The 20,430-nt window shown below is 39.7% G+C and overlaps 1 protein-coding gene across 4 annotated transcripts in view; it reads right to left on the bottom strand.

Annotated features, from left to right (window-relative positions):
* Nucleotides 1-20,430, bottom strand: part of LOC139948994 (uncharacterized) — a 210,612-nt gene that overhangs the window by 57,043 nt on the left and 133,139 nt on the right. For all 4 annotated transcript variants that reach the window (XM_071947379.1, XM_071947381.1, XM_071947380.1 and 1 more), the window contains 16 exons: nucleotides 19,497-19,718; nucleotides 17,083-17,244; nucleotides 16,746-16,922; nucleotides 16,026-16,637; nucleotides 15,698-15,889; nucleotides 15,428-15,589; nucleotides 13,572-13,748; nucleotides 12,650-13,057; nucleotides 11,201-11,379; nucleotides 10,100-10,219; nucleotides 9,125-9,182; nucleotides 7,683-7,726; nucleotides 5,296-5,400; nucleotides 4,060-4,096; nucleotides 2,209-2,247; nucleotides 573-844 (listed from right to left, as the gene is read on the bottom strand). In XM_071947379.1, the coding sequence (XP_071803480.1) occupies nucleotides 573-844; nucleotides 2,209-2,247; nucleotides 4,060-4,096; nucleotides 5,296-5,400; nucleotides 7,683-7,726; nucleotides 9,125-9,182; nucleotides 10,100-10,219; nucleotides 11,201-11,379; nucleotides 12,650-13,057; nucleotides 13,572-13,748; nucleotides 15,428-15,589; nucleotides 15,698-15,889; nucleotides 16,026-16,637; nucleotides 16,746-16,922; nucleotides 17,083-17,244; nucleotides 19,497-19,718 (2,966 nt within the window). The remainder of the gene's footprint in view (nucleotides 1-572; nucleotides 845-2,208; nucleotides 2,248-4,059; nucleotides 4,097-5,295; nucleotides 5,401-7,682; nucleotides 7,727-9,124; nucleotides 9,183-10,099; nucleotides 10,220-11,200; nucleotides 11,380-12,649; nucleotides 13,058-13,571; nucleotides 13,749-15,427; nucleotides 15,590-15,697; nucleotides 15,890-16,025; nucleotides 16,638-16,745; nucleotides 16,923-17,082; nucleotides 17,245-19,496; nucleotides 19,719-20,430) is intronic.

Raw genomic sequence — 20,430 nt, 5'->3', positions numbered from 1 at the left:
CGCGTTACTGGCCTGCAGACTTGACAAACCTTTGTGACTTTTGAAAAGGGCAGTTTCTGCTTCAATTTGAGCTCATTCAGCCATGAATTCATGGACATCTTTCATTTTTCAACAACACTTAGGAAACATGCCATAGAATTATTTCTTAATTAGTTGTATTGGTAAAATGTTTTACCTTACGATGTTATGATGAATTGTTGAGAGGGGGGCTTACTTTTGTTGATGTGTTTATATGCTCACGATCCTATAAGCTCACTTTCTAAATTGCGAGGCCAGCGATGATTTTGTTTACTATAAAAATACTATAATTGACTGAGTTAGAAACAGTTTTAGCTTGCACAAGGATTTACAAAAATACAAGAGAATAAAAATGGCAATGTCAAAAGCCCTCCACACATGTATATGAAACACATGATCCAAATTTAATGGACATTATTTGCTCAAGATTTTTCTTGTGTTTAAAATATTTGCTTCAATCCAATGATTGCATTTTTTTATAACTCACCCGGTATTTACATTTACATACATGTAGGATTAAACGGGAAAACTTATAAAAAATGTAAATGACTTACAGCTATGTGATCACCAAGTTCATTCAAACACTCATCACAGTGCTTCTCGAATTTCAGGCACATATAGGTTCCATAATGGAAATAGTACAAGCTGTCGATATCTTCGCCGGGTCCGTCTTTGTAATAGCCCTCTGCACATTTGCAGTCTTGATCAAAGTTTATATTTATGTTAGGATTACAGAACAAGTTGTTAGAGAAAGGAAGGTTGCCTTCCGTATAGAACTGCTTCTCGCAAGGTATCTCTTCTTCATTATGGCAGTCATCCGGACAAACTGGAATAAAGAAAAAGTGAAAGGAAAGGCAGAGAGTAGAGTCCCATATTAAACAAATTAGCAAATTATGAGCATATAGGATTTGAGGCATTGCACGGTAAGGTACATGTTATAATAATAATAATAATAATAATAATAACCGTATTTATAACGCGCCTTTTGCCAAAGGATACAAAAAGTGCCAGGTATTACATGTATTACTGCAAGGAGTGGGGCGAATTTTGAGATATAAGACCTAATCCTTAAGCACCATGTAATGGTTTACAAGGTGCTGTGGCGCAATATACTGCCAATCCAGCCAGGAACACCGGGGCGAACCCCTTCTCTTTTCGATAAGTGCACTGGGTTATTTTACATGCGTTTACACAACACATGGGACCCACGGCTTTACGTCCCATCCGAAGGACGAAGCAATGGTTGTGTGTCTTGCTTAAGGACACAAGTGTCACGGCTGGGGATTCGAACCCACACTCTGCTGATCATAAACACCAGAGTTTGAATTCGATGCTCTTAACCGCTCAGCCACGACACTCCCGGTATCAATGTATATTTGGTTTGCAGTAACACCATGTGTGTACCTACTTGCCAGGTAGAGTTTGTTCTTAGAGAACTGTTCTGCTTTATTCTACTACCGCGGAGTAGATAATTTGGAGACTTCTCAGTTCTGAAAAGAACTGTCCTGCTTTTTAACTATTACCAGGGCGGATGGTATAGAAATAAACCTGGACTACTACTTTAGCTTACATGTATAGGAATATAATTTTAGGATTGTAATTTTAAACGCAATTCAGCCTCTGGCTGCCAAGTTTAGATGTTTTAAATAAACCAATAATAACAATAACAATAACAATAACAATAACAATAACAATAACAATAACAATAACAATAACAATAACAATAACAATAACAATAACAATAACAATAACAATAACAATAACAATAACAATAACAATAACAAAAGTAAAAGAAAAAAAAAAACACACTCCAGTGACTGCATCAGAACTTGAATTTGATGCTTTAAAACACTCGGCCATGACATTTTGTTTAATTTTATGCAAGTCACCTGACACACAAGGCCTGAAGGCCACTTCAAGGTGTGGGCTACAATTATTTTTTCCAGAGGCCATTGTCACCTACTCCTAGGGCTGAAACAGGGTTACCCCTTTCATAGTCTATACGCTTGGGTATCTTCAATTCGAAGCCTGGCCGGTAGAACAGAAAGCACTACCTCCCCAATTTTATGTAGCAAATGTCACGACCGGGGTCCGAACCCACACCCTGCTACTCAAACACCAGTGCTTGAATCCGGTGCTCTTAACCGCTCGGCCATGACACTCTTCACTTAATACATGTATAACACTTACTCGGTACTCCAGGGGTTGTTGTTGGAAGCGGGGTTGTTGCTAAAAAAATCAAGGAAAAATTGACATAACTTTAGCCTCGCAAAATACAAATTTCAAAGAAAATTTATTTTATATTGAGCGAAAAGAACAGCATTTGAAATAATGACAACTAGGAGGTGATTTGAACATTTCTCAAACTATTTACCGATACAAATTTACAGGAAACATACAAAGACAGTTTCTGTGTTAAAGTTTTACATGACACTTTAAAAACAGGTGTGAACGAAGCCCGGTTCATACTTCCTGCGAGTGCGAAGCGAATTTTGGTGACACAACAACTGGTACGCGCTCTCTTTCCCTTCTGTGACACAGTGACGTTTACTTCGCACAAAGCACTCGCAGGAAGTATTAGTCTTTAGAGTCATTGCTGGCAAACTGAAAAAAAAATCTGAAACTGGGACCCTGATCTTACAGGGAAGGTACATGTTTGGTAATTACTCAAAACAAATACTAACTTAAAAACTGACTTGGTATACGAGCATTGTAGAGCTGTTGATAGTATAAAACATTGTGAGAAATGGCTCCCTCTGAAAGAGCATAGATTTTGAAATAGAGGTAATTTCTCACTAAAATAATAAAAGACTTCTAGCTAGAAGTCTTTTAATCATATCTGAAAGCAGACAAATTCGTTCAACAAGGGTGTTTTTTCTTTCATTATTTTCTCGCAACTTCGATGACCGATTGAGCCCAAATTTTCACTTGCTTGTTATTTTATGACTATGATGGAATGCACCAAGTGAGAACACTGGTCTTTGACAATTACCAAACGTGTACAATGCCTTTAAGAGGGAATGTTGAAATTATGACATTTCCATGTTTTATAGTAGTCCCTGGAGTTGTAAATTCCAATGAAAATGTTGGTGTAGTAACCTGAGAGGTAGACAATTATACTCAGAAATGATAGACAAAGAAGCTTCGTTACGTATATGTTGAAGCTTTGACAGTTTAGTTGACTGTGATCGAGTGAATATTCTTGTTTGGCCATACTACTGACGCTAAATTGATCGGTAAAAACTTGACCTGCTTTATTGCACAAGAGAGAGTTTTTGTTTCTCTATGACAGATCATTCTGCGTCGGTATGCAGCTTTCAGCAAAACCTTGACGATTTCAGCACAATGCAGATTCATAACAAGTACTGTCGCCGAAATTTGAGCGACGACCGTCCTCAAAGCCGAAGCATGCGTAGAGAACACCAAATGTCATCATACTATCGCAGAATCATCCGTTGTGAAAAAAACCAAAAAACTTTCTATTGTCAACTGTAAAATGCCCTGTTCTTCACCGCCCCACTGACCTACATTAGATGTACGAGGGCTATGCAAAGCAGTCAGTTCGAAATGCATGAAAAGTTTGCCGAGCATAAGGCTTTTTATCTTCCAGTAAGCGCTAATCCACCAATCAGAAGCTTGAACTACTTCATGTAGATGGAACAAAAACATAAAATGCTCTGACCTCTGTTTTATATCCTACTTCCTCCGTTTTTATTACACAGTGCATATTGTCACGCTCTGTATCAGAGTGTGAAAAACATACATTCTAAACTTTGTGCGCGTGAATGCTGTTCGTCATGAAATAACATTCTGAAATTTTAAACTTTGCGTGAGACTGGAAGAAAAACATAGCGCCACTGCATCCCATGTCCAACTCAGCCTTCGGCCTGGTTGGATATGGGGTGCAGAAGCGCTATATTTTTTTTGTATTCCACCCGCGCTTGTGTGATAACTTATATTATCATTTAGGATGATAAAAGGAAGTAGATCAAAGAGCATTTTTACTTTATTTGGTAATAAAAATAAAAGATTGATGCTTACAACAGTACGGACAGCAGATATCAGAATCCTCAATGGGCTATCAGAAAAAGAACAACAATTGTACATTAATAATTTAAAAAAATAAACACTATAAAAACATTAAAACGGGAAGTGCTTACAGAAAAATAGGTTAAAAGATTATGTACAATTGACAAAATACTACAATTTGGACTCCAGCTCCACAAAAAAAAATTCAACTGTTGAGAAGGGTGGTTAGGGAAGGAATTGGGCTGTTTTTGTACCCGTTGGTTCTACACCTGATTGGGCAAAATTTGTTAGTATTTCTAAGATTATTATTTCTGTCGATTGGGAGCAAATGTCTATAGTTGTTAGAACTTAAAAGTGATTTACCAAATTTTGAAAACAGTTGTTACAGTCTGCAACGACGGGTGACAAGCCAACGTGGGCGTAAATTATAATAATATCAATAATAATAACAGTATACTTCTTATATACATGTAGCGCTCAGGTCGGTCACACACAGTGCTGCTCATGGCCCTTCAACATTGTTACCCCTGGTCACTAGGCCTTAGTTCATTCCTTAAACCATCTCAGCTCCCTGGGGAGTATACAGCCTGTGCCGCCAATGTAGCGCACTAAGCTAATCAATCACAAGAATCAGTCCTACCCTCACAGGTACCCATTTACAGTGTATCCCTGGGTGGAGAGATTGTTAAGTGTATTCTTGCTCAAGTGTCACAATTGGGATATGAACCCACACTCTACTGAACAGAAAAACCAGAGCTTGAGTTTGGTCCTCATGAAAAACATAGTTCGAAGTACAGGATGAGTATTGGAATGGTATTGACCCATTTCACCTGACGTCATCATCAACAAAATCTTGAATGCGCCATACTGGTGGGCAATTTCACTGTACGTTTCTATACATAACTCTATGATGTGCATTATGTAGTGAAAGTGCGTGATTCAGCGACGCGACATTAGTACACGTAAACCTGTGAACTTGCCCACCAACATGGTGTGCGCGGATCAGTCGCCGCTTGTGACGCGCATGCAATGGGTCAATAAACCTCAATTTTAAATATTTTACAGAGCTCTTAACCGGTCGGCCACGACACTTCCACGAATCTTACATCAATCTTAGCAGCAGATACCGCAGCTAATAGATGTTAAGCTCGCATCGCAGTTACATTTTCTTTTGCACTCTCAGTTGTAGAGGGAAAAGTCAGTACAAAACAAAAAAACAGACTATGATGAGAATTTTAAAAAACGTACGTTTTCACAAGGCGGTTCAATGCATGACGTAGAAGAACATACTACAGTGTAGGACTCTTCACAGACACACTCCGTGCATTTATCAGGCTTCCACGACTCTCCAACCTGCAAAAGATCAAAGCCACAATACCCCACAATTATAATAATATTAATATAGGTATTCTCGGTCTATTTCGGCAAATGAGCAGCCAATTTAACCACCAAGAAATCGAATGCTACTGAAAAGGGTCATTCTATTTCGTTTTATGATTAGTCAAATGTAATGTTGCGTCATCCGATTTAACAAAATAATCATTCAACATGTTCAATGTAACAATTCATCAAAGCAGCTCTCAAATTTGCAGACGCTTCTTGAGGCGTGTCTATGTCTATCACAAAAAAGAATGGCGATGTGCTAAATTGAACAGAGTGCTAAAGGAATTTGACTCGACTCAAAACGAAATTGAAAGACCAAAACACTATAGCGCTTTTCACAATAACCTTATCAATGCGCTTCACATTAGTGCCCTGGTCATAGCACCAATAACATTCCTTTAAAGGCAGTGGACACTATTGGTAATTGTCAAAGACTAGCCTTCACAGTTGGTGTATCTCAACATATGCATAAAATAACTAACCTGTGAAAATTTAAGCTCAATCGGTTATCAAAGTGGCGAGTGTTAATGAAAGAAAAAAAACACCTTTATCACCCAGAGTTATGTGCTTTCAGATGCTTGATTTCGAGACCTCAAGTTCTAAACTTGAGGTCTTGAAATCAAATTTGTGGAAAATTACTTCTTTCTCAAAAACTATGGCACTTCAGAGGGAGCTGTTTCTCACAATGCTTAATACCATCAACCTCTCCCCATTACTCGTCACAAAGAAAGGTTTTATGCTGATAATTATTTTGAGTAATTACCAACAGTGTCCACTGCCTTCAACCACTCGGCCATGACACTCTACTATGAAAGATTCATTGTTCACCTCCTGAACCAAACATTTCTAACATAAATTTAAGTTATCTAAAACCTGTTTAAGACAGGCACTCCAGAGTCGCCCGAACCAATTTCTGAAATAAGTACGTGACAATCTTGATGTCTGAAACAGTTAAAGGAACACGTTGCCTTGGATCGGACGAGTTGGTCAAAACAAAAGCGCTTGTAACCGTTTTTTATAAAATGCATATGGTTGGAAAGATGTTTTAAAAGTAGAATACAATGATCCACACAAGTTTGCCTCGAAATTGCGTGGTTTTCCTTCTACTGTACGAACTAACATGGTCGGCCATTTATGGGAGTCAAAATTTTGACCCCCATAAATGGCCGACGTGTTAGTCCACAAGGTAAAAGGAAAACCACGCAATTTCGAGGCATGTTTGTGTGGATCAATGTATTCTACTTTTACAACATCTTTCTACCCATATGCATTTTATAAAAAATGGTTACAAACGCTTTTCAAAGACCAACTCGACCGATCCAAGGCAACGTGTTCCTTTAAGAGCAACTGGACGCACTAGAAGTCGAAAGATCGACTCTTGCAGTCGGTCGAAAAGTCTCCCGAGCATCTTGAAGTCAGCCATCATTCTTCTAATGAGCAGAACCATATTTAAACGTTAGGTTAAAGGGACACGTTGCCTTGGATCGGACGAGTTGGTCTATTAAAAGTGTTTGAAACTGTTTGTTATGAAATGCACATGGTTAGAAAGATGTTTTAAAAGTAGAGTATAATGATCCACACAAGTATCACTCGAAATTGCACGGTTTTCCTTTTACGTCGCGAAGTATCACGGTCGGCCATTTATGGGAGTCAAAATTTTGACTCCCATAAATGACCGACTGTGTTAGTCGACAGGGTGAAAAGAAAACCGTGCAATTTTGAGGCATATTTGTGTAGATCATTGTATTCTACTTTTACAATATCTTTCTAACCATATACATTTTACAACAAACGGTTACAGAACGATTTTCAAAGACCAACTCGACAGATCCAAGGCAACGTGTTCCTTTAAGTTTGCTTGTCTGAAACCAAAGATTATTTGGGTCGACTTATAGAGTTTCTCTAAATCTATTTGGTTTGACGCAACTCTGGTGCGCTTTGCTGAAATGGGTGTAACTCCGTAGGATATGGTACTGCATGAAAAAACGAAAGATCATACATTTAACCATGTTTTATAATTATACATCGCTAACATCACACGACTAGACGACCACTTCAAGGTGTAGTATGTACTTAATTGATTTGGGCCATCCACCAAATCAACTGTCCTCTCATCAGGGGTACCTTGCCACCTAGTCATAGGGCTGAAACAGGGCTACCCCCTTCACAGTTCTTAAGGATGCATGGGTATCACCCACTAGAAGTCTCGGTGGTAGGTGGAAAAAACAGAGAAAAAAAAATCATTACTTTACCTCTCTGTAGACTGTTGGTGGATCTTTGTGATAATGACAGCGATCTGAAAGACAGAAAAATTTGTGGTTTACATGTATATTGATATCTGAAACAAAAAGTTGCATCTCCTTAAAGACAGTGGACACTTTTGGTAATTGTCAAAGACCAGTCTTCTCGCTTTGTGTATCTCAACGTATACAAAAAATACAAACCTGTGAAAATTTGAGCTCAATCGGTCGTCGAAGTTGCGAGATAATAATGAAAGAAAAAAACACCATTGTCACACTAAGTTGTGTGCTTTTAGATGGTTGATTTCGAGACCTCACATTCTAAACTTGAGGTCTCGAAATCAAATTTGTGGAAAAATACTTCTTTCTCAAAAACTGTGTCATTTCAGTGGGAGCCGTTTCTCACAATGTTTTATACCATCAACCTCTCCCCATTACTCATTACCAAGTAAAGTTTTATGCTAATAATTATTTTGAGTAATTACCAATAGTGTCAACTGCCTTTAAGGTGATCCCCTGGCTGCCGCTTTTCAGGAAGTATCGTAATTTGGGTGTGATCCCTGGCTAAATGGCAGTTAACTGTTATATGCCTTCTGACTACCACCCCTGAACAAAGATAGTGCTAAAAAAGGGACACCGCCAATATAGGGCTAGATAGAACAATTGGTAGAGCACCAGAATGTTAATCCGGACGTCAATGGTTCTAGTCAACTTTGTCTTTGTTTTACACCCAAAAAAAATTGAAATTAAAACATATTTTTGTCATTGAAAGCTTTCTAGATCTGTTGCCTCAGGGCTTTGGTCAAACGAAAACTTAAACCGAAGGTACTTTTAGTGCCTTCTAGGTACAGTATTCAAAGTGTCAGCTATTGCCGAAAAATATATGTTTTACATGTATAGTTTTCTCGACACGAGTAGCAGCAGCACTACACGTCATTACAAAACAAGTTGTAAAGCAGACCAACAGATTTCCTCCAACTTTTGAGAGGAAAAAACAAATTTAACAATAGACAGATACTGTATGGCCCTTTATAATTAACTTGATGGTGAATTTATTTGGTGATATGTAGTTTTGGTTGTCTGTTTTGACTAAATTTGTGTGAGAATGTAACAGGGTCGCCATCGAAAACTGCACATTCACGTACATGTTTTTATTTTTTTATTTTATGCAAGTCGCCTGACACACAAGGCCTGAAGGCCACTTCAAGGTGTGGCCTACAATTTTTTTTTTCCAGAGGCCGTTGCCACCTACCCCTAGGGCTGAAACAGGGTTACCCTTTCACAGTCCATACGAATGTAGGCTTGGGTATCTTCAATTCAAAGCCTAGCCGGTAGAGCAGAAAGCACTACCTCCCCAATTTGCCGCATCAGAACGATGACAAAATTTTGCTTTTACGGTTAAGGCAGCACAATGAAAATAAAATAAGAATACATCCTTAGAGACTTATACCTACCTCTTGGAATGCAGTGGCAGCATTGTAGATCATATGAATCTTCATTAACAAGTTCATACTGTTGCAATAAAAAATTAAAAAACAGTTACAAAAATACTTATTACTTGGCGAAAAAAAAACCTGTTCGTTTCCCGCCAGAGAACAACATTATACCAAAAGAGTCTTGTTCAACGCGACGTTGTTTTGGAATAATTTGAGTTACTCAATTAAATCTTCAACCATTCTTCCTGCATTCACAAGAAAATTAAAAAAAAAAACTTCTTGATGCTTATTCGTAGGTTTATTTAAGTATATTGTTAACTTACTCACCATCATACATTAGCCTCTGTCGTGTATTCTGTTTGTCTAGTCTGTCTTGTGTTTTCTTTCTTCTGTATAGTCCATAGGTTAAGGCACAAAAGCCTCTGCTTCACCCTAACCTAATTGTTGTCCTACTTTAAAAGCTTCCTAATATATAACTATCTAAATCATTGAAAACTTTCATATCCTAAGATACTAAGTAATACTGTAAACTACTCATAATTTGAATATACTTAAAAAACTTTGTAAAATGTGTAAGTTTAAATGTAGGGCAGCAATGAAATAAATGTGTGCAAATACAAATACAAATTTGTCAAGTCGGTATTAATATTTAGGAAATAACATCTCAGGTACATGTATAACCCTCAAAAACACTAACTTATTAAAATGTCACATCGGTGACAATCAGATGACGAGTTACATGTATGTCCTTTTTACAAAAATTGATTGATAGTTTAGTGCAGAAAGGATGTAGCTCTACCTAAATCTTCTGAATGAACCTACAAAACCAATGAGGATATGACCCTGTTACAAATGTAGCACAGCACATTTTGTTGTCCCGTGTCTCAAAAAAAAGGTCAAGATCGTTTATTGTCTGTTTCACTGATATCCGCATAATTTGTATTACAATGTGCAAGGTATGACCTTTTGATCTAGTTCTGTGATGTCACTTACCCCTTCGTCGCACCCATCTTTATACTGGCAGTATTCACCGCAGCTGGTGTTACACAGAGCATAATTCTCCCATTTACACATGATGCAACCATCTGGATCTGGATACCAAATCTCATCGATCTAGATAAAAATGGCAACAATTGAAAAAGAGAAGTCTACGGTCTCAACTTACAAAACCCCCCCAAAAAATAAAATAAAAAAGTATACCTTTAGTTTTCAGGCCGGATACTTCACAGAGGCCATGAAGACGATTGCCTTGATGCCCCTTGGTCATTGCCTTGGTGCCCTTAAAATGCTCCAGTAGAGATTTTGAGAAAATGCCTTGGTGCCTTTGCCCTTTCAAAAACAAAACTGCAGGCTGGTTTTCAGCACCCCTTCATTGTTTTTATCCGTAGTAAATAGGGTGCGTTCGATTAGCTTCCCCGGGTTGACCCAATCTGCCCCCAGTCTGTTCAAATAGCGTTGACGTCAATCCGGGGGGTCGACTGGGTCAGCCCCAAGTGCCCTGCTTTTGGAACAGCCCACGTCAAAATTCCAGTTGAACCTAGTTAACTGGGGTCAACTGGTTCAACTGGATAGTGACCAAACTCGTCCATTTTCCATATTAACCAACTGGTTTGAACTAGGTTTAACTGTGTTCAACTAGGTTGAAATTATAAACCAGTTGGTTTCTGTCCATTTTCCATATTAAACCAACTGGTTTTAACTATGTTTAACTAGTTTATCAACTGGTTTCAACTAGTTCCAGTTAAACCCAGTTTAACTAGGTTCAACTGAAATTTGACCTGGGAGGTCACTTGGAGCTGGCCTGAGGTGCATGACATCACCACGAGAGGGTGAGTGATCAATCGATTAGCTCTTGTCAAGGGCTCACGCACCAATAGATTGTGTATTCCATGCAGATCTGGATCATTCTCCTTGGATGCACATAACCACTTGACGATATCTCGGAAATGCTACCAGCATTAGAAACAAGCATTTGCTGCGGTCTGAGGTGGGATTGGAACTTGGGTCCACAGAGGAGAAAGGCTGGGGGAAAACAACCGCTGAGCAAACCTGACCCTCTTCAAGGTGACACGATCGAATAAATTGTCTACTTACCGCATGATCGGAATTGTCACATGGGCAGTTAGTAACACATCTCTCGCTCTCCCCATCCCAGTATTGGCCAGGTGGACAGCTACATCCAGGGATACATACTTCAGGACATGGCACAAATGGTTGCTCACAAGTATGGGGACATGGACAGTCCTGATAGGTCATAGGTGAACAATCTGTGACTGGAGGAAAGACGAAAACCAGAAATTTTAATAATAATAGTCGTTTTTTATATAGCGCTTTTGACACCGTCTGAAAGCGCCGTTGTAGACCTTTATCATGGTGCAGCCATCTTGATTTTCTCCCATCCAAATCAATGTAACCAAACTGAGGCTGGAAAGTGAATTAAGGCCCGGTCACACAGGCCTCAATAACGAGAACCAAAACGAGAACGTTAAAAATGTACGCCCTTGATTAGTTTAAAGAGCGTGGGCGTAGTCTGCGTGGAACACTTCAACCAATATATTGCCTTCTCTTTGGGTCGTTATCGTTTTCGTTATCGCTGCGGTGTGACTCGACCTTTAGTCTGGTTCCTTTTGGTACATTGAGTATTAGCATCGGTTACTTCTCCTGGACACAGGGAAACTCGGAAAGTATACATCCTTTGTTTTAACATTGAATTACTTGGATTGTTAAACTGGATGGGTAAACAGTAACTTTGCCTGGGACATTTAGCAGCACTACATGTACAGTTTTGTTAGTTACACTAGAAACAAAAAGGAATGGACGCCTCAAAAGGGCAGAAAATGGTAGACGCGCATTGTTTAGGAGTGTGTGAACACGTGCACCATTCTTTTCAATCAACAAAGTACCCCCGGAATTTGAGCCAAGTCCTAGAGGTGAGAGGCGAGGAAAGATACCACTAGCCCAACCTACATGTATCGACCAAACATCAAGTGTAGTGGCCGAGCGGTTAAGAGCACCGAATTCGAACTCTGGTGTTTCTGATCAGCAGAGTGTGAGTTTGAATCCCCCAGACGTGACACTTTTCTCCTTAAGCAAACACTTAACCATTGCTTCATCCTTCAGATGTGACATGAAGCTGTTGGTCCTGTGTAATGCGGAATGCGCATAAAAGAACCCCGGTGTTCCTGGCTGTGGCTGCTGTAGTTGCCTAGTAAGGTCTCGAAAAACATCACTTCAATAGCCTTTTTTGTAAAAATGAATGGACTATGCACCTTCAAGCCTTGTTGAAACATGTAGATACATTGTACGTGTGCTTGCACGCACTTCACATGCGGCGACTGTCCACGTCCACCATGTTGGTGGGCAATAGATTTATGTGTAAACGCTGCGTCACCTAAAATGTGCACTTCACTGAATAACGCACAGTGACATTGCCCACCAATATAGCGCATCCAACATTATTCTGATGATGACGCGAGGTGGACTGGGTCAATATAAGACTTAAATTATTATTAATCTTATTACATTATTATCAAGGATACTTACCGGGAGTTGTTGATTCTTGTGTTGTTGAAATGATGGGTTGTGCAGTAGTGGTCGGTAGAGTCGTAGTTGCTCCTGTTGTAGTTTCACAACCAACATGCACAGTCTCACAACACTTCAATCGAATCTCGTAATCGTAACATTCCAGAAAAAAATCTTGATCGGAATGTACGCACCGGAAACCATCCGACTTGGTACAAGATGAGCGCTGGCCAGCCCGTTCGCTTGATATTTCTCGCGCTGTCTTTTTGACGCAGATGATATCTGTCGGTAACTCGCAGAAGCTGTAGAGCTTTCTAAGATCACTTATGAGCTCATACTCGTAGTCTTTATCTGTGACCTTGGCACCGTCGACTTCATCATCTAGCCAGTCAGTCCATGTACAGACTTCCTCATATTTCGGAACACACGCTAAGAACAAAAAAGGGTTGATAAACATGTTTTAGCAATCTGAAGGGCTCCACAGCTTGACAACAAATGTAACTCCCGGCACTATGGACTACACTCCCATGTTTTCTCCAACACCCAGATTCAAACAGGGTTAACTGACGGCAGTTTAAAAAAAACGTGTCCCCGATAGTACCCGTTGTTTGTCCAGGACTTATTTTGACAAGGTCCCTTCATACAAGGTACAAGGTGTAACATGCAGCATCAGAGACCAGCTTTCTCAAGAAGCTGATCAGAGCATACTAATTGAAACGTCGAGTTGAAACCAATGGTTCTTTTCAGAACCAACCCAACTCATTTTATAGAGATACATGTACATGTATTCATTTCATAATGTACAAGGTCTGTTTTTATGTTTTGTTTAATTCCTATAACTAATTGCTACATTTTAGTGTTTTGTAACGTAAAACATTTTTATAATTCCTGTTATTGCCTTGGTGCTGTCTGGAAGCCCACTAAGATAAAAATACAAATATACCTGTAGTTGTTGAGACGGTCGTGCTACGAACCGTCGTTGTCGATTCGGGCGTACTTGTGACCACAGTGGTTGTTTTGGATGTGGTCGGCTGGGATGTTGTCGAGCTTGCTGTTGTCACTTCTGTAATTGTCTCAGTTGTGGTTGGAAGTGGGGTAGTTTGTGCAGTTGTTGATGGAACTATGTTAAATAGAAAGAAATGTAGCCGTTATTCACTGTCTTAAATAAATAAATTGTCATGAATTTTGTGTATTTTAAAGGCAGTGGATTTTGAGGTCCTGAAAGCACGGTTGTTGCGCTGGAGAGGTGTCGTTGGACGATGACTGGTTCGTAGTCGTCCAGATCTTCGTTACAGTAACCCTCGGTGGTGGAGAAAGGTTGGGTCGTTTGTTTCGGAGTGACAACTTCAACCAATAAATAATATTAATAAACTGTACATTATTTTGTATACATGTATGTAATAGGAATAATAATGGCTCTATTTTCTGTCTTACACACAATTATCCGTTTTTTTTCACATTTATGTCAGTCATTTGTGTGTGTGTGTCCATAAGCATGGGAACAAAAGCCGCTGCTGTACCCCAGACACTTTGTGTTTACAGGGAGGGTACACTTTTGGTAATTACTCAAAACAAATATTAACTTAAAAACTGACTTGGTAATGAGCATTGGAGAGCTGTTGATAGTATAAAACATTATAAGAAACGGCTCCCTCTGAAGTAGCATAGATTTTGAGAAAGAGATAATTTCTCACTAAAATAATAAAAGACTTCTAGCTAGAAGTCTTTTATTCCTATCTGAAAGCACACAAATTCGTCCAACAAGGACGTATTTTCTCTCATCATTTTCTCGAAACTTTGATGACCAATTGCGCTCAAATTTTCACAGGTTTGTTATTTTATGCTTATGTTGGGATACACCAAGTGAGAAGATTGGTCTTTGACAATTACCAAACGTGTACCTTCCCTATGAACTCCACTTTTGTATAACTTTTATAAAATGTAGATGTTCTATAAAATTTACTTCATTATATTATAACAATATGCTCCAATCATGTAGTTTTAATACATATATGAATATACAATATAAAATCATTTTTATTTTATGTTGATGTTTGTTTGTAGTAACGTTGCTCGGCACCTCTGAAAAACAGTGTTTCACTGAGAGGTTTTCCCAAGGTAAATAATAAATAAATAAATAAAGGTAGGATGTAGGCTTGGGGATCATCCATCAGAAGCCTGGCTGGTTGAGCAGAAAGCACTACCTCCACACTTTCCATAGGATCCGCTAAATCATAAGCCAAAACTCATGCACAAAAAGGTACCATGCAGGGCCCAATTTCATGGCTCTGCTTACCGTAAGCACAGAATCGGCGCTTACGGAAGCAGGGAATTTAGTGCTTACGGCAAGCGTATTTCACGGGCTAGCGGGGAATTTTTGCTTGTGCGCGTGCGTACTCCACGTTACTAGGCATTCTACGCTTACAAGGTTAGCACAGAAGTTCGGTGCTAGCATGTCAAACGGGGAATCGTGATCGTAAGCGCAGAATTCGGCGTTAAGCAGAGCCATGAAATTTGGCCCAGTTGATTTTCTTGCCAACAATAGACAGATCCAGTAGGCTCCGCCCAGGACGCATGTGTGAGCAAAAACACGTGGGGCTCTCCAATGCCTTTCTGCACAACTCTGCCGCGCGCGCCAACATACGCGCACGCATGTCAGACCTTATTTGTCGGACCTTAGTTGCGTTGTGATTGCTCAATACACAATGGGGCGGAGCTTAGTGGATCGGTCTTTTACCAACCGCATAATGTAAAACCTTGGGTTATCTTATGAAATTTAAAATCTTCAAAATAGCGTACCTGTGGTTGTCTCAACTGTGGTTGATTCTGTTGTGGTTGCTTCAGGGGTGGTGGTTGTTTTGGTTGTAGTCAATACTTCAGTTGTTGAAGGAGGGGCAGAAGTTGTAGGTGCAGCAGTGGTTGTCACACGAGTGGTAGTTGCTTCAGTAGTTGTTGGGGCTTCTGGAAAAACAGATAATTATAACAGGTGAAATCAGACCCTGGGATGGGGCAATGGCAAGTATTTTGACTTTGTTCCAAGTGTATTAAAGAGAACAACTTCAATCTTACCTGTAGTTGTTGGCTGTGTAGTGGTGCGTACAGTAGTTGTCTCCTCAGTAGTTGTTGCTTCTGGAGTGGTGGTTTGTACAGCAGTGGTAGTGATCACCTCAGTGGTTGTAGGTGTGCCTGTAGTTGTGGGTGCGGTTGTGATTTCACGTGTAGTGCTGACAGTAGAACTGAACACCTCTGTGCTGGTAGAAACTGAAATTTAAAACGCCACACAAATGTGAAAAGCAGGCATTTGTTCTCTTAAAGATGAGGAGGAAAAATCTTAACTGAGATAATTTACATGAATATTTCCCTATCATTTAAAAGTTAGCTTGAAGATTGGAATTACCTGTCTCTTCACAGCCGTTGAAGACTATTTTATAACTTGAATCAGGATTTGGTTTAACAAGGTATACTTTCAGTCTTGTTATGAATGGCAAGCTTGATGGTAAAGAGATTTTGGTGTCAGTGTTTCCGATAAAGATGTTTGAATTTGCTTCATTGGCAAGTGGTAGGTATTTAGCACGGTCACTTGGCTGAAACTCAAAGGCAATGGTGACTTCCTCAGACACTCCTTCTTCATTTGTGACAATTACAGATGTAACTGTACTTCTTGGGTCGAAGGTCACAATCAAGTGTGATCCCTCATGAGGATAAACAGTGCTTTTTGAAGGACTGTCTGGTTTCCACCATTGATCGGGTGTAACCGGTGAAGAGCTGTCAGAATTTCCTCTTGAGATTGTCACTTTGTCATAATCATCAAGGTCCTCAGCACATTCTTCAGGTGTGGTTGACGGGCCAGCTGTGGAGGTCACAGTGGTTATCTCTTTTGTAGTTGTTTCTGGAGAAATTGTCACAACCGTTGTGCTGACTTCCTCAGTTGTTGTAGAACGGGCAGAAGTTGTAGGTGCTGCAGTGGTTGTCACACGAGTGGTAGTTGCTTCAGTAGTTGTTGGGGCTTCTGGAAAAACAGATAATTATAACAGGTGAAATCAGACCCTGGGATGGGGCAATGGCAAGTATTTTGACTTTGTTCCAAGTGTATTAAAGAGAACAACTTCAATCTTACCTGTAGTTGTTGGCTGTGTAGTGGTGCGTACAGTAGTTGTCTCCTCAGTAGTTGTTGCTTCTGGAGTGGTGGTTTGTACAGCAGTGGTAGTGATCACCTCAGTGGTTGTAGGTGTGCCTGTAGTTGTGGGTGCGGCTGTGATTTCACGTGTAGTTACAGCAGTTGTAGTCGCTTCGCCTACGATGTTAATTAAATTGTAAAAATGACTTTACTAACTGGTATTTCTGCAAAGCTTGCCTTATACATGTATAAACACAAGAGGGCAACAAATCTGTCCAGACAATTAATGAACTTTAAACTTTTTTACAATGTAGGTCTAGGAATATTGACATTTTACCTGTTGTTGTCTCCACAATGATTGTCTCTGTGGTGGTTGCCTCAGGGGAGGTTGTCACAATTGTTGTGCTGACTTTTTCAGTCGTTGAAGGAGGACCAGAAGTTGTAGGTGCTTCAGTTGTTGTCACACGAGTGGTACTCTCTATGGTTGTTGTTGGCGCTTCTGGAAGTCACAAAACAGTTTTTAAATTGGTTACTCTACCGGGGTTTGAAAAGTCATTATTACTCTCAAATGAACAGCCAACCAGCATCAATATGTTATGTTCTTGTGTACGTAGAAAGAATGAAAAATGTAGAGGATGCAAGGAGGCGGAGGGCATCAAAGCGACTCTATCATGATGTAAATAAAGCTGTTAAAACTTCTTTATTACTTGGATGCCCTGGCTGCCGCTTCCCAGGTTGTATCGTAATTTGTGTGAGATCCCTGGCAATATGGTAACGGTTGCATGGCTTCCGACTGGCTGCCAAGAACAAAGATATTGACAAAATAGAGACACCGCCAATATAGCATAGATAGCTCAGTTGGTAGAGCGCCGGCATGTTGGTTCGGAAACCGTTGGTTCTAATCCCACTCTAGTAAAATCTTTGTTCAACCCCAAAATCATTTAAAAATTTACCCAGTCAATTTCACTATAGACCATTTGACCTTTGTTTACAATAAGTGTGACCTTGTACATTCTTTAAGTATTCATGGCAGGCACTGTACTACACAGATCCTATGGGAAAGTTTACATTTTGTGTCGTAATTTCCACATAAACAAAAAGTTATGAAAGTAAAAGCTGGACAAGTTTGGAGATGTGCCCCCTTTCATCATATCAAAAGTTTATAAGAATTAGACAGTGCAATCTCCATAAAATATAAGATTTTATATTTTCTTCCATTGAGCTGTGTACAAATCATGCCTGCAGGAAGTCCGGGCTCTGTGGCTCTTTTGTAAACATGTGATGTCACAGGTCACATCGTCTATAATAGTAAGACATTTGTAAGGCGCCAAATGCGAACAAGACAGCTACTCTTACCACAGCCAAGGAACCACACATTAATAATTCAGTGTCTTGCCTAAAAACACAAGAAACTTTGTCGATAAACCCAGGATTTCAATCAACAGGCAACCCACACATTCGTTCATCTGCAGATAACTCATTACGAGAAAGAAGCAAGAAAAGAACATCCTTTTCCTCTGGCAATTCACACCTGTTATCTATGGGTGCTTTGATTAGCTTCCCTGTGTCGACCCCAAGCTGCTCACTCGGGTGAGCCCCTGACAAGAGATAATCAAATGATCAAACGCCCACTCGTAGTGATACATGTATCATGCACCTGGGGCCAGCCCCCAAGTGACCCACTCCACAGGCAGGGCAGTTGAGGCTGACCGGAGTGAGCCCCTAGAATGACGTCAAAGCTATTTGAAAGTACCTGGGGCAGACCGGGGAAGCTATATGAACTACTATGTGTGTACATTTTAATTCTTTTTCCAAACACTTAAAGGCAGTGGACACTATTGGTAATTACTCAAAATGATTATTAGCATAAAACCTTACTTGGTGACGAGTAATGGGGATAGATAGATGGTATAAAACATTGTGAGAAACGGCTCCCTCTGAAGTAAAGTAGTTTTCACGAAAGAAGCAATTTTCCACGAATTTGATTTCAAGACCTCAGATTTAGAACTTGAGGTAGGTCTTGAAATCAACCATCTAAACGCACACAACTTCGTGTGACAAGGGTGTTTTTTCTTTCATTATTATCTCGCAAGTTCGATGACCGATTGAGCTCAAGTTTTCACAGGTTTGTTATTTTATGCATATGTTGAGATACACCTACTGTGAAGGCTAGTGTTGACAATTACCAATAGTGTCCACTGCCTTTAATTAATAAAAATAATAATGATGGACATTTCTAGTGCGCCATGTCTGTCAATGATGACACTCCTGGTGCAAAAAACAACAACTCTGCTAATACACAATGACACCAGACAACCAAAAGTTTGGAGGCTAAAGTTTGCGAAAAAGATATGTTTTGTGATGATTTTTGAATTTGGAACAAGTATCTGCTTTTCTGAGTTGAAGTGGGACGCTATTCCAAAGACATGGCCCGGCATGTGAAAAAACAGCGATCACCCCAGGAGTGCAGGCAACGTGGAACGTTCAGGAGCAAGTTGTTTGAGGAGCGGAGCTGTCTGGGAGGTTTGTACACATGGATTAAGTCATTGATTTTCAAGTCAATTGGATCTCAATTAGATCATGCACAAAATAGTATGGCTGCAGACTGCCCCAAAGTAATGCAAAGTAAACACACCCACTTTTGAAAAAGGACGTATACCTTCCAAGGTTTTGTGGCAAAACTTGGAAATTCATAATGGAGCTTTTGTATACTGTGATTGTTCAAACGAGTATCACAACAACGAGTTTTACCAGAAGTTGTTGCCGCTGTAGTGGTCGTCACAATTGTTGTGGCCTCTTTTGTCGTTCCCTGAGGAGTAGTTGTGTAAACAATGGTCGTAGAAGCTTCTTCAGTTGTTGTTGGAGCCTCTGTGGTTGTGACTTCGCCAGTCGTTGTTGGCGATGCAGTTGTGATAATTGTTGTTGCTCCAGTAGTCGTGGCTACAGTTGTCTCAACCTCAGTAGTTGAAGGAACTAAAAGAATAAATCATTTGAATTTTTCCCCTGATTATTTAAAGATACACAGTACTTTGAGATAAGACATTTGCTTGGTATTGTTTAACCCTTTAGCACGCACGCAACATTGAACATAATGTCACACGCTCCTTAGTGCGCTAGGAAAATTCAATCGATTTCCGGCCCTATCCAAAAAAACGTCGGATAACTGTCGGTGTGATTATTTTCTCGTGTTACAAGTTGAGTTTATTTTGTAGAGGATAAAATTATCTTTTGGATGATTGTCACAGTTGCTTTGTTTGTCTCACAAAATTCAAGCTTTCAGGTTGGAAACATAAGAGAGATACAAAAAAAATTGAAAACATTGTTTGCGTATCAAGTGAAGGTTTGTTTACGTGGAAAGTTGTGCACACAAGTTTTCTCAACTTTACTGTCGTCCGACAGGAAAACAAAGCTACGATAAGTGGTTGAAAATAATCACAACATACCTTGAGAAATGAAAATGAATGCCTCTGTTATCAACAGATACCTTCTGTACCTAAAATCTTTTGTAATTTTTTTTTTTTTTTTTTTGTAAAATCCTTTCAAATCGCGGTATTCCATGTGTAAAAACACCAGAAAGTTTGACGCGAAACAAGCTGGAGACTATCATTACTGTGTACATGCGCGCGTAGTACGTGGTACATTTCCTATACGATCCGGCTACACAGAGAAAACGTACAGCTACACA

This window comes from Asterias amurensis, chromosome 16, assembly GCF_032118995.1.
Source record: "Asterias amurensis chromosome 16, ASM3211899v1".
NCBI classification, from domain to species: Eukaryota; Metazoa; Echinodermata; class Asteroidea; order Forcipulatida; family Asteriidae; genus Asterias; species Asterias amurensis.
The sequence above is the reverse complement of the archived record's forward strand: the minus strand, read 5'-3'. Positions and strand labels throughout refer to the sequence as shown.